The sequence below is a fragment of the Xenopus tropicalis genome, chromosome 5 (genome assembly GCF_000004195.4).
Source record: "Xenopus tropicalis strain Nigerian chromosome 5, UCB_Xtro_10.0, whole genome shotgun sequence".
Lineage (NCBI taxonomy): Eukaryota > Metazoa > Chordata > Amphibia > Anura > Pipidae > Xenopus > Xenopus tropicalis.
Genome location: NC_030681.2, coordinates 69,443,383 through 69,455,674, shown reverse-complemented (window position 1 = coordinate 69,455,674; position 12,292 = coordinate 69,443,383). Strand labels below are relative to the sequence as shown.

Below are 12,292 nucleotides of genomic sequence, written 5' to 3'. Positions count from 1 at the left end.
TTTTAACTTGTAGAAATCTAATCTAACTGCAGAAATAAAATAAATATTGCAAAAATATTTATTCTAGTTTGTAAGTCAACGTCCCCTGTCATATTACCCAAAACAACCAATCAGCAAGTTGTTTTGAACGGTCACCTACAAGTTAGAAAACAAAGCAAAGATCTGATTGGTTGCTGTGGGTAACATCACTGGTGTTGTTTACTTCCACAATATAATAAATATGCCCCATACAGTGTGTGTGCTTTTAAGAGCAATTATGTTTAGTTCAAGTTTTGTGAAGGTAAACTTTCCCTTTAATCTTTCTGTAGTTTTTTTTTTTCTGTAGGGGCCTGACTCCAGCACAGGCAGAGCTTCAGTTCTTAGAAAATGCCAAAAAACTTTCTATGTATGGTGTAGATCTACACTATGCAAAGGTAATGCTCTTTTTAACAATTTTTAAAATAAATACATACTTTGGCACACTGTGCCTTTTCTGCCAGCAGAAAAGATCTAGGAACACAAAAAACGTATATTTGCATGTGTTTACATTATAGGATTCTGAGGGTGTAGATATCATGCTTGGTGTATGTTCAAATGGACTGCTGATTTACAAGGACAGACTGCGAATTAACCGCTTTGCTTGGCCTAAAATCTTGAAAATTTCATACAAAAGAAGCAACTTTTACATAAAAGTGAGACCAGGGGAGGTAAGATTGAAAATATGCTTTATTAAATTGTTTAAGCGATGGTTTATTATATGGAATAAAATTAATTTCTTGTAATGTTTGATTTTAATATAGCTTCCCTAAGCTGTCATATAGCTTTTCCTATCAACATATACAAATTTCTGTGTCTACAATATAAAAACACTTGCAAAATTAGTTGAAGAGTTAGAATGAACAACATACCAGTTTGCAGCTCCAAAGGGAATAAATCATGCCAGGATGCCTATATTCATATCACTTAGCACATGCACGCTATGCTATACTTTGAATAGTTTTTCTGATGAAAAACATTCCCACAGAATAAAGCTTTCACCACAGTATGTCAGCGTAGGTGTGGCGTGGTGTTTTTCGTGGTGTGGGCACCACACATTGCATTGAATTTTGACCAAAAAGCTCTGACCACAGCATCTGTTACCATATCAAGCAGTTAATTTTTGCCTTTTGGCTAACTCAAGACCGTCATGTGATATTTTTTGTTCCATACATTTCTTTTATGCACTCCAGTACTGTACTGAACTATTAATAAACAATATATAGTATAATATAGTGAGGAGATGGAATCATTATGGTAAACGCTACTTTTTGTCCATAGGGAGAAGGTGTCTAGGTAAAAGAGAAGGGACAGTAAATTGTGCAAAATGCAGGAAAGTCATGCCAGATAACCAGTTTCAGTCTGTTAAAAATTGAAGCTTGGACAAATGTTCCACATTGAGCATGACAGTGACCTCAAGCACAAGGCTAGTAAGGTGACGGGAACCTGTTTATTCCCGGATTGGCTCAGGAACAAAAAGGACAGATGACTGTCTAACTAATGGTTCCCTTGGGTTCTGACCGGCCCGTGCAACGCTATTACACAACACAGAATGGCAAGTAGTATGTTTTGATAATTTCTTAATGCAAAAGTCATACAATGATGGCCTTGGTCCAGTTGCCAGACCGCTCACACAAATGCAAACACAAATATGGAACTAGAAAGGGTTTTTTTTAAAAGAAAAGTTGTCATTCTTTACTTAGAAAACCTGTTTTATTATGTATAAGTAAAAGATATTTGGTATTTGGGCACATATGGCTTGTACCATTTCTTTTGTTAACTACCTTGGAAGTGCTTCATTTATTTCTCTGGCTGTGTTCTAGATGGAACAGTTTGAGAGTACCATCGGTTTTAAATTGCCAACCCATCGAGCTGCAAAGAGGTTATGGAAAGTTTGCGTGGAGCACCACACATTCTTTAGGTAACTAAATCATCTGCTCTGTAATCATTTGTTACATGCAATGATTATCTGATTCTAAAGTTCCCCAAATAGAGATTTTCTTAGGGATAAATTGTACTATGTGATTCACATCAGATTATGATGAATGTTTTTTTTTTTTTTTAGTGCATCATGGTATGTATCCAGCATATATTTTGTATAGGTATTGGATCCCTTATCTGGAAACACATCTCAAAAATTCCAAAATTACGGGAAGAACATCTCCCACAGAGTCCATTCATGCCCAAAACAATTCTTCTTTATGAATGGTTGTTTTCTGATTGCTCACATTCTCTGATGTTATAAGGGTAGTAACATTTATACCCCAAAATGGCCAATAAATGAGCTTCACCTGTATGTTGATTTTATATTGAAAAAATGTGCGATATGCAAAGGTGAAGTAATAATCTCTGAAATATTAATGACTGCTTTTGACAATGCAAAGTACGTATCTGCCATTGATCGAGTATGAGGATTTTTCTTGGATGCAAGTGTAATGTGTGGAAAGGGTGGTTCACTTTTTCAATAGGTTTTGTAGTTTATCTTTTTTTTTAATAAATGATGTGGAACGGCACCAAAGTGCCTTTCTTCTATTCCTATTGCTTCTGCCAGCTAGGAAGGCAACCTTTCAAATGGATGAAAAGATAGGAATATAAGAACAGCAACTAGAGGCACGTCTCTAAGTCCCTTTAAAAAAAAAATATCAATATGTATTGATAAAGTTTTTAGATTTGGAGAGACTGCATACAAAATAATTTTTTTACAGTGAAACCACACTTTCAGCACATTTACAACATACACATATTGGCTAATTAATGGACACAAATGGCATGTTGGAGTTCATCATTAGTAGTCCACATGCAAAATGTTATGCAGTTCAATATAAAGCTAATAGTGCCTGTACATGGGACAAATCAACTGCAGTACACAATGTGTACAGGTTTGGAACCTGTTATCCAGAATGCTTGAGACCTGGGGTTTTCCAGATAACAGGTCTTTCTGTAATTTGAAGCAACATACCGTATATACTCGAGTATAAGCCGATCCGAATATAAGCCGAGGTACCTAATTTTACCTAAGGAAACTGGAAAAACTTATTGACTCAAGTATAAGCCTAGGGTGGGAAATGCAGCCGCTACTGCTAAGTTTCAATAATCAAAATAAATACCAATAAAAATTTTTCAATATTTATTTCAAAGAAAAACAGTAAGTGAGCTCTGTAAGTGGAGAAGAGGGTCAACAAAAACAATATGGTATTAACAATTATAACTTAAGAGTACTACACCGCTTAGCTTAATCCTTCAAAACTGTATATAGTTTATATAGAATATAAAGTGCAATGTCTAGTGCAGAATGGGACAGGTGAGGATGGTAGATGAAGATGAATTTGGGTGCGAGCCAGGGCACTGCAGGGTCTGGTTGCAGGGGGCCCAATTTGCAAACAAAAGACAGAGGGTGCTAGTCTAGAGGGACCCATGGCACCCGACTCAAGTATAAGCCGAGGGTGACTTTTTCAGCCCATTTTGGGTGCTAAAAAACTAGGCTTATACTCGAGTATATACAGTACTTTGTCTACTAAGAAATCATTTTAACATAAAAACAAAAGGAGAGTGTTGCCTCCAATAAGGATTAATTATATGCTAGTTAAGAGCAAGTACATGTTACTGCTGTATTATTACAGAGAAAAAAATTTATATAATTATTTGATTAAATTGCAATCTATGGAATATGACCTTCCCATATTTTGGAGCTTTCTGGATAACTGGTTTCCAATTAGGTAATCACATACCATCTTGCTATTTTAACATATCCTGTTGCAGCTATATTTTACACTTTTCAGTCCCTATAGATCAATTTTGGTTTGATTTGTTATGAATACAGTTCAGTGTGATCATGCTACGAACTCCTTTAGTTTCCTTATTCTACAACCTTATGTTAAAGCTATCCTGTTACAGGCTCTCCTCTCCTGCACAACCTCCGAAGGCCAAATTCTTGACTTTGGGTTCCAAGTTTCGATACAGCGGCCGCACCCAGGCACAGACAAGAGAGGCCAGCATAAAGATAGATAGACCGGCCCCATATTTTGAACGCACATCTAGTAAACGTGTGTCCAGAAGTCTTGATGGAGGTATTAATTAATTTAAATTAAATTTTTATTTAAAATAACGTGCTGTCAAGAAATTTAACATTTAAAAAAGATTTGTTGATTCTACTTTATATGCATCCACCTCGTCTGTCTGCCAGAGATTCAGTAAATCATTAACAGTCATATCAAACTGCCAAGGGTACATAGTTTATCTTTTTTTTTTTTCCCACAATTTTAAGTTTATAGATTCTGTCAGTTATAAGTAATACACAAACCGCATACTGTTTCACAGAGTAGTGATTACACAAAGACAGTTTTATCTCACTGATTGCATTAATATGTCTTATATTTCTATCTACTTTACACAAGTACTTTGTTTTCTTCCTTTTAGCTTTTTATAGTCAAAAAGCAAACATGACATAATAGGTGAATTTTCATTATACAGTGCTTTGGTGCCATCTTGTGGACAAATAACGCACATTCCTATTAAAAAGTAGCTACTTGCAAAGTGTTTTAGTCATATCGTTATTTAATATGACAGACTTTCATGCACTGGTGTAAATGTAATACATTGTATAATAAAGACAAGTCAATACAAAACTAGCAATAAAGTATACAGTACAGTAAACCATGGCTATTTTCTTTAAAGGAGAATTCCAACAAGCATTTTTTCATTAAGAAAATGTATTTTTGAGCAACTTGCCAGTTTATACATTAACTAACTAAAAGTCCTAAAGGAGAACTAAAGCTTAACTAAAAAAGTAGGACAGAATTGTTGTACATTATGTTTTAGGCTTCTGCACCAGCCCTAGGCAACGCTAGCCCTTTAGAAGGAACAATCTGTGCCTCTGAAGATGCCCCAGTAGCTCCCCATCTTCTTTTCTGCTGATTCTCTGCACATGCTCTATGCTGCTATTAGTTACTGAGCTTAATTTACTGTTTATACAATATAAATGTTACTATATAAGGCTGATTAGTAAATAAGACAAGTTATTAGTAAATGACAGCTTTTAAACCAGTACAATTTGCATCAGAATTTAAGAATCAGCCCTGTAGCATCGCGTCTAGGGGAGGGAGAAGGTTCGCGCATTCGCATTAACTTATGCGGCGCCATGTTGGACTAAGTTAAATATCCAACATGGCGGCCGCAATAGATGCAAACGAGCGCTCAGAACCAAAAGCGAGTGCTACATTTTTTCACCTTTTTTGCTGGTACCTTTCGAGCAATTGGCTACAGGTCCATGTGCCCTATCTATGTATGGGGTCAACTTTTAAACCCTTTCCTTCTCCTTTAAATAGGATCAGTAATAAAAACAAAAACAGCCAAAAGAACATGTTAAAAATGTTGAAAAGGTATTTCAATATCCCAACTGTACCTGCCATAACTATTGTCTGGTTCAAAACCAGCCAGGGGGAATGAACTTTTAGTTTCTTACCCAAGATAATTTAATTTATATTGAGATAATAAATTGGTATATTTATTATTATTTATGGTTTTTGAATTATTGAGCTTTTTGTTAAGCAGCTCCAATTTGGAATTTTAACAGCTATCTGGTTCAAATTACCCTCACAACTAGACATTTAGTCTCATTTAGACTAGGTTTAAATGAGAAATGGAATATGAATAGGAGAGAGCCTGAATAGAAAGGCAAGTAATAAAAAGCCTCAAAGAAATAGCTTTTTGAGTGCCTGGGTCAGTGTTCCCCATTTGAAAGCTGAAAAAAGTCAGAAGGGGAAAGCAAAAAATTCAAAAACTATAACAAAAAAATGAAAACCAATTAAAAAGTTGCTACAAATTGGCCATTATATAACATGGTAAAAGTTAACCTACTTACCAGTGAACCACCCATTTAAGACATTAAACTACTCTTTATTTTCACTAGCACCCATTGGTGGCACAACAGACCAGAGTTTACTTAAAGACTATTCTTATACTAAAGCTGATAATGCTGTCGATGGTATTGTCAAGGCACAAGAAAAGGCCATTCAAGAAGGTGCTGAGGTGTCTCCTGCTAAAAGTGCACAGTTTTTGCTTCAGAAAGATACAAAGGTAAGCATTGCATGAACCAGTCTGCTAATAGAAATATGAACTTCTTCTGTCCACAGATAAGGATATGTATTTGTAGTGCTGTGTCAATTGTGCATTAATGTCAATATCTGATCAGTTTCAACTTTATAAAATAAATCTAAGGTATTCTGACAATCAAAGATGAATTTGGCTTATACAATTTCTTCTGATAGCATTTGTTAAATTAAAGCTTAAAGGAACAGTAACACCAAAAAATGAAAGTGTATAAAAGTAACTAAAATATAATGTGCTGCTGCCCTGCACTGGTTAAAGTTGTGTGTTTACTTCAGAAAGTCTACTATAATTTATATACATAAGCTGCTATGTAGCCATGGAGGCAGCCATTCAAAGGAGAAAAGGCACAGGCACATAGCAGATAACAGATAAAACACTATTGTATTCTACAGAACTTATCTGTTATCTGCTATGTAACCTGTGCCTTTTCTCCTTTTTTCCAGCTTGAATGGCTGCCCCCGTGGCTACACAGCAGCTTATTATATAAATTATAGTAGTATTACTGTAGCAAACACACCAGTTTTACCAGTGCAGGGCAACAGTGCATTATATTTTTATTACTTTAAAGCTCTTTCATTTTTTAGTGTTACTGTTCCTTTAAGGAGAATGCAAGGTATCAGTCATATTTAGGTAAACGTTAAGGAAAATGTACAAGGAGCATTTAATCAGTGCACAATTTTAGCCAATCTTTAAGTTATCTTTTCTCTAAACGCTAATCAATCTCTTCACCTTGCCTAACATCAGTGCATGTGCAAATGAGATATCCTAACCTCTGCAAATGCCTGAATTTTTCTTTGGGGACCAAAGGATTGGAAAAAACTTGCACATGGTCAGATTTGTTTATGACAAATGCAATATTGTCCTAAACTGAAATTTTACTTGGTTCTTTTCATGTGCAAAAAAGTAACAGGGTAAAACTTTTGATATGAAGCATAACAAAAGTGGTGTAAAGGGGATACCGTCATTGGGCAATTTATATGAAAATCACAGCAAGCTTTCAAAACGTTTCAGGCCTAATTCAAAGCTGATCAGAACAAAGCTATTTTGGATTGCAAGCAGAGATTACACTCATGGGGAGGTGAGTTATGCAAAGAGGATCCAGGCTAGGCATTAATTAGACCTAAAGTGTGAAATAGATTACATATGACTGTAGTTGTAGTCTAAATTCAGTCCTATTAAAGGTTTTCATAAGTTTGTATTCCCACATATTTTTTTTCATTTTCTGCTTTAAAATTGTTGTCTGGGCTGTGGTTAGTGCTATTAAAAATTGTCCTACTAGTGTGTCCAGTTTTTAATTATTTATGGTAAACCAGTAGGGTTGCCACTAGGCCAGTTTTTTTTTCTTTTGCAGAAAAGATGGCAACCCTATAAACAGGTGGTGAGTTGTCCTCACTTCATGCATCTTATTGCACCAATGTGGTTTATGCAATAAGTGATTTTTCCAAAAGTGATTATGATTTTAGCCTACAATGGTATCACCTTTTGTTATGCTTTTATATCAAGTTTTTCTCTACTGGGTAACATTGTACAAAATACTTTACCATGTGCAAAAAAAAGATACACTACTTAACACCCTTCTCCCACTCCCTTGTTAGTTACTTTTTACATTCCAGTTGTAATTGGTCTTTGTGTTTCAAAAGAAAATAAAATAAAGAAGGTAAACTGTCAATCAGAGACAGGCACTGGAATTTATTTATGTGCACAGCTACATAACTTGTTGGTTTCTCAAAGTATATGATGATGATTGTATTATGCACATGATGTGTCATAGCACAAGAAAGGAGACCTCTGGAAGATAAAATATACCTTGTTTGTGAACATTAGCTGTATAAACTAACTTTCACATTAAAGTTATATAGTTGAGTAAACAAACCATGCTTTTATGGTAAAGCATATCTAACTAATATTTTCTATCTCTTTTTGTCTTTCTCTGCACTTTTTTTTTTTTTTGTTCTAAAAAAAATACCAACATTTAATATGTGATCATATTCACCTTTTGCTGCATGGGTTGCTGTAGCTCAGTCAGTCATTTTCACTATCATCCATTCTCAGCAATCATAACATTTCCGCAAACCTGCCAGCCATCCTGGAGATGGACATTGTGTCAGACACTGTAGATCCAGAGGGGGAACTACTTCACACATTATCTACTAGTGTAAATTATAGTTTGGAAGGGAGCCAAAGGAATACAAATATGACTTGTGAGGATAATTCTAAAGCTTGCTTATCAGAATCTGCTGCTATTGCCAGTGATATTTCTTATTTAGCCGTTAACTCTAATGAATTGTGCTTTAATAGTAAGCCAGTAGAGTGTGGCATGTTTTCACTTAGCTTTTGCAAGTTTTTTCCATCAAAATTTCCTTCCTTACTTGATGAAAATGGATATATCCGCTTTCCCAGTCTCCCAGAAATGTGCCTGTCTTTTCTCCCCTATGGTCTTCAAAACTATCTCCGCCTCACATCTCCTTCATTCATCCCATCCCTTCTTTTGATCTTTGTGCTACTGCTTTCTGCTTCCCATTCTGTCCCATTCTCTTTTACTCTTTCCCTTCCTCTGGCTCTGTATCTGTGCTACCTAGAGCCTAAGGCGTCCTCAATTGACTCCTTTTATGACAATGAACTGAATGATAAAGCAGAGGAAGAGCAGGTGTGTAACGCAATAGCTAAACTCTGCAGTTTGGCCATGCCTCTGTTGGCTCCTATTAGTTGGATTATAAACTAAGAAGGATCTCCTTGGGTTGTGGTAAAGACCATGTGGCCATCCTGTATCGAGACAATGGCTGTTTAAGCAAGGCAGAAGGCTATAGTCTGGGACAAATAATGCCTTCACAGATTCTTTGGAAAAATAAAGTTAATTGAAAGAAAAAAGTCAGATTTCCATTAGACCTACAGGGAAAGTAAATTAAAACTGATGGTAAATTGGCCTTTGCTGTCTCAAAGAACACTGTTATTTTATACCCCTATTTGTGTTTTTTAAGTATAATTTAGGTCGGAAGGAGATGGTTTCCTTAGGGTTGCAAAATAAGCATATAATCAATAAAGTCACTGAAGGCATCATGTGTACTATATAGTTTGTCAGTTTCTCTGTGGATTAACTTTTCCATTGACCCTGCAGTCACTGATATAGGACCTGTAATAGAAGATGCCAATGTGTAAAAAGTGCACAAAAACACTACATTGGTTGGCAGCTAGGAGCCATGCCTTGCATGTTTGCAGAAATGTCAAAATTCTCTTTGCTGCATGTTGTAGAGAGATTCAGCCTATAGTGAGATATATGTGGGGGCCTCTGTCTGTGTCCTGTGCCCTTTCACTCTTGCCCAGTTATACATTCTTGTGGCTATTCCTAATTTTTAAAATGGAATGCTGATTTCATAAATTTTTTTTTTATAATGCAATTTAAAGGGTTTTAAATAGGTCCTTTTTTTTTTTTTTTAATATACTCGCCTCTTGAACTTTATAGAGCGCTTTTGTGTCTTTGTAAAGGTTTTCTAAATTTTTGTTTCCCTGATTTCCTCAAATCTAGCCTTATTTTTTGATCTGCAATCATTAGAAAAACCACATTGGTTTCTTTTTCTGTTGCATGTGTTTTTCATTTTCTTAATTACAAGTAATTAAATGTAATTCTTGCTTGAATCTTTGGCTATATAACCCTTTTTAAATTTGACTAATATTGTCTATATTGTGGCCTTTAATATAAATCCTTTCATTTCAAATAAAATGTCATGAATGTTGCCCATCTGTAAGCTACAGAAAGGTTCATACTTATTTCTTGATGCCATATTGTATCTCGTATTATTGCACACAAAACTACCATAGACCTTTCTGCCAAAGGAAAAGTAGGCTTATTTCTACAGCAAGACTTTAAAACTCTTTTATAAAGCCTATGAGCAAATTCCAAAGATGCTTATGAACAGGAGAAAATCTTATATATGTAAAGGCAGATGCTATCTGTCCAGTCAGTGAATGCTATGGGAATAAGGTCCGAACTAGTGGTAGGCAGAGAAGGAACCTGCTTAGGGTGCAATGGCACAGGGTGGTGGGGTGCAAGGCATGTATTTCTTCTACCTATCCCTAGTCTTCAGGCTCCTGTGCCCCTCACCATGCAGTACCCCCCCCCCCCCCCCAGCATCACCACACATGCACAAGGGAGGGGCCAATGTGGCCATACAGGGTGTCCCACCTCGGTGTGTGTGCCCAGAATTCTTTTGAAGTAAACCCTGACAGTAGGTACCTGTGTTGTGCACACAATAAGATCATAATGCATATGACAGTTACCTGACTGACAGCTGCATTCTAGATAACAGTAAAGTATGAAGCAAACAATGCTGTTACACTTAGAACTTTGCTATATGAACAACGGCAATGCTGTATTTATGAAAGGGCAGACTTGTTGCTAACTCAGTTGCATGTTTGCATGATGAACTAGTATGGAGGGTGATCTCCCAATGAGATTCCCAATGGGGAAAAAAACAAAGCAAGGACCTGTACTTACCACCTGCCTATGACAAGCATTATGTACAGGGTTGCACCTCATACTTTGTACTATATTGGGCACAAGGTGCAGTGGCACAGGCTGCACTGAAATATATCTGTGCATTGATAAATGTCCTTTTGTGCCTGTTCATCCAGCAACATATTCACTCTTTAGAGAGGATTTAGAAGAATAGCATTTGATCCCCTATTTATCTTTCTCTGTATGTACTAAAACCACTGTATTCTACACAGCTTGTGGTTACTTGTAACATGTAAAAGTATACCCTGTAGCCCAATTTTTAGCTTGTGTTGCTGAACCCCAAACTACCTAAATGTGAAAATAGACAACTAAACTGATTTGTTCTAAACTTTTTTCCTTTTCACGGTCATGCTAATAATCTTTCTGCCATTGCTTACTGAATATTTACAGTCCCTGATGAAGGAAGAAGAGGACGAAGAACAAGAAAAACAGGTGTTAATTGTTTCTGCATCTTGTGCGGTTATGTTGGGGTAGCTTTAGGTGTGTGCAAAGCATGTACTGTAGATGGTAGCAATTCCCCAACTTGCTGTTATTGTCCAGTGTGAATTTCAGAACCATAATCTGTTATAAAAGCTTGTTTCTTTTTTGAGACTCGGTTATTTGGTTTCCTTTTACTTTTATTTGCTTTGAATTTTTTGTTTATCTAGCTTTCTGTTTTCGTTTCTAATTTTAATTTCACAGAGCAATTCCTTGAGAATAGAAGGTGAAAATATATATGTCAGACATAGCAATTTAATGTTGGAGGTTTGTATTATTACGTTTTACAAAGACTGCAAAGGTTGGCACAACACGCTGGCTGATGTTAAAAACACAGTGCATGAATTGCATGAGGGGGAAAAACTAGAGAAAAGAGCATGTTGTGAATTCTGCTGTAGCTGGCTGCCAGATGCTAAGGTTTATTTATGCACATACTTTCAATAGTGGCAACTGGGAATAACAGTCTACAATAAACTTACATCGGTCTTGCCTACTTGGCTTTCTCTGTAATGGATAAAATCATCCAAATGGAAACAAGTGCTAAACTTTTAAGTATGGTGACTGCAGGTTTCTGCAGATCTCTAGAGTTACTTGCTTTACTTTATTAGATGCTTGACATCAGAACATTGTTTTATGGAAAAAAGAGGGGGGGGGGGGTAAGGATCATATTTATCAAAAGATTAAAAGAACAGTTAGCCAGGCTTTTTACTGTAAAGTAAATGTACTCATCTTTTTCCTTAAAATAAATAACCCCACAAAAACAACAGAAAGTTGTGCCATAAAGCAACTTAAAAGAATGTGAAGGCACATGGTAACATATGACTTTGCCCCCAAAACACCTACAAAATGAAATTACCAAACATCTGTTTCCCCTGCAAAAGCCCTGCGTCACACCTAATCAAATTGTTATTTGTGGTTTAAACATTTTTTCTGTGTGCAGAATTGAAGTGCTTTTATAACCCAACTAATGCTTTGAGCTTCAGTAATATATACATTATATGACAATACAATAACCTCTTAAATAGAGAATTAATCAGTGTCTTTATCTGGCTTTGCAGGCACTATGTAAAATGGAGATTATGGAGTAATTCTATTTCTAATATATTTTTATTTTTTTTAATATTTTATTATTTGCACCGGTCCGGAGGAATTACATTTTCTCCATGATCATTTTATTGA

General features: G+C 35.9%; 1 protein-coding gene across 12 annotated transcripts in view; it reads left to right on the top strand.

The window, feature by feature from the left end:
* epb41l2 (erythrocyte membrane protein band 4.1-like 2) overlaps positions 1-12,292 on the top strand; it is a 77,778-nt gene that overhangs the window by 43,775 nt on the left and 21,711 nt on the right. For 6 of the 12 annotated variants that reach the window (XM_031902514.1, XM_031902513.1, XM_031902510.1 and 3 more), the window contains exons 8-14: positions 326-413; positions 534-686; positions 1,839-1,936; positions 3,910-4,082; positions 5,924-6,090; positions 11,027-11,068; positions 11,318-11,380. In XM_031902514.1, coding sequence (XP_031758374.1) covers positions 326-413; positions 534-686; positions 1,839-1,936; positions 3,910-4,082; positions 5,924-6,090; positions 11,027-11,068; positions 11,318-11,380 — 784 coding nt within the window. The remainder of the gene's footprint in view (positions 1-325; positions 414-533; positions 687-1,838; positions 1,937-3,909; positions 4,083-5,923; positions 6,091-11,026; positions 11,069-11,317; positions 11,381-12,292) is intronic. The other 6 variants (XM_012963685.2, XM_012963681.2, XM_012963679.2 and 3 more) reach the window with 3 other exon arrangements.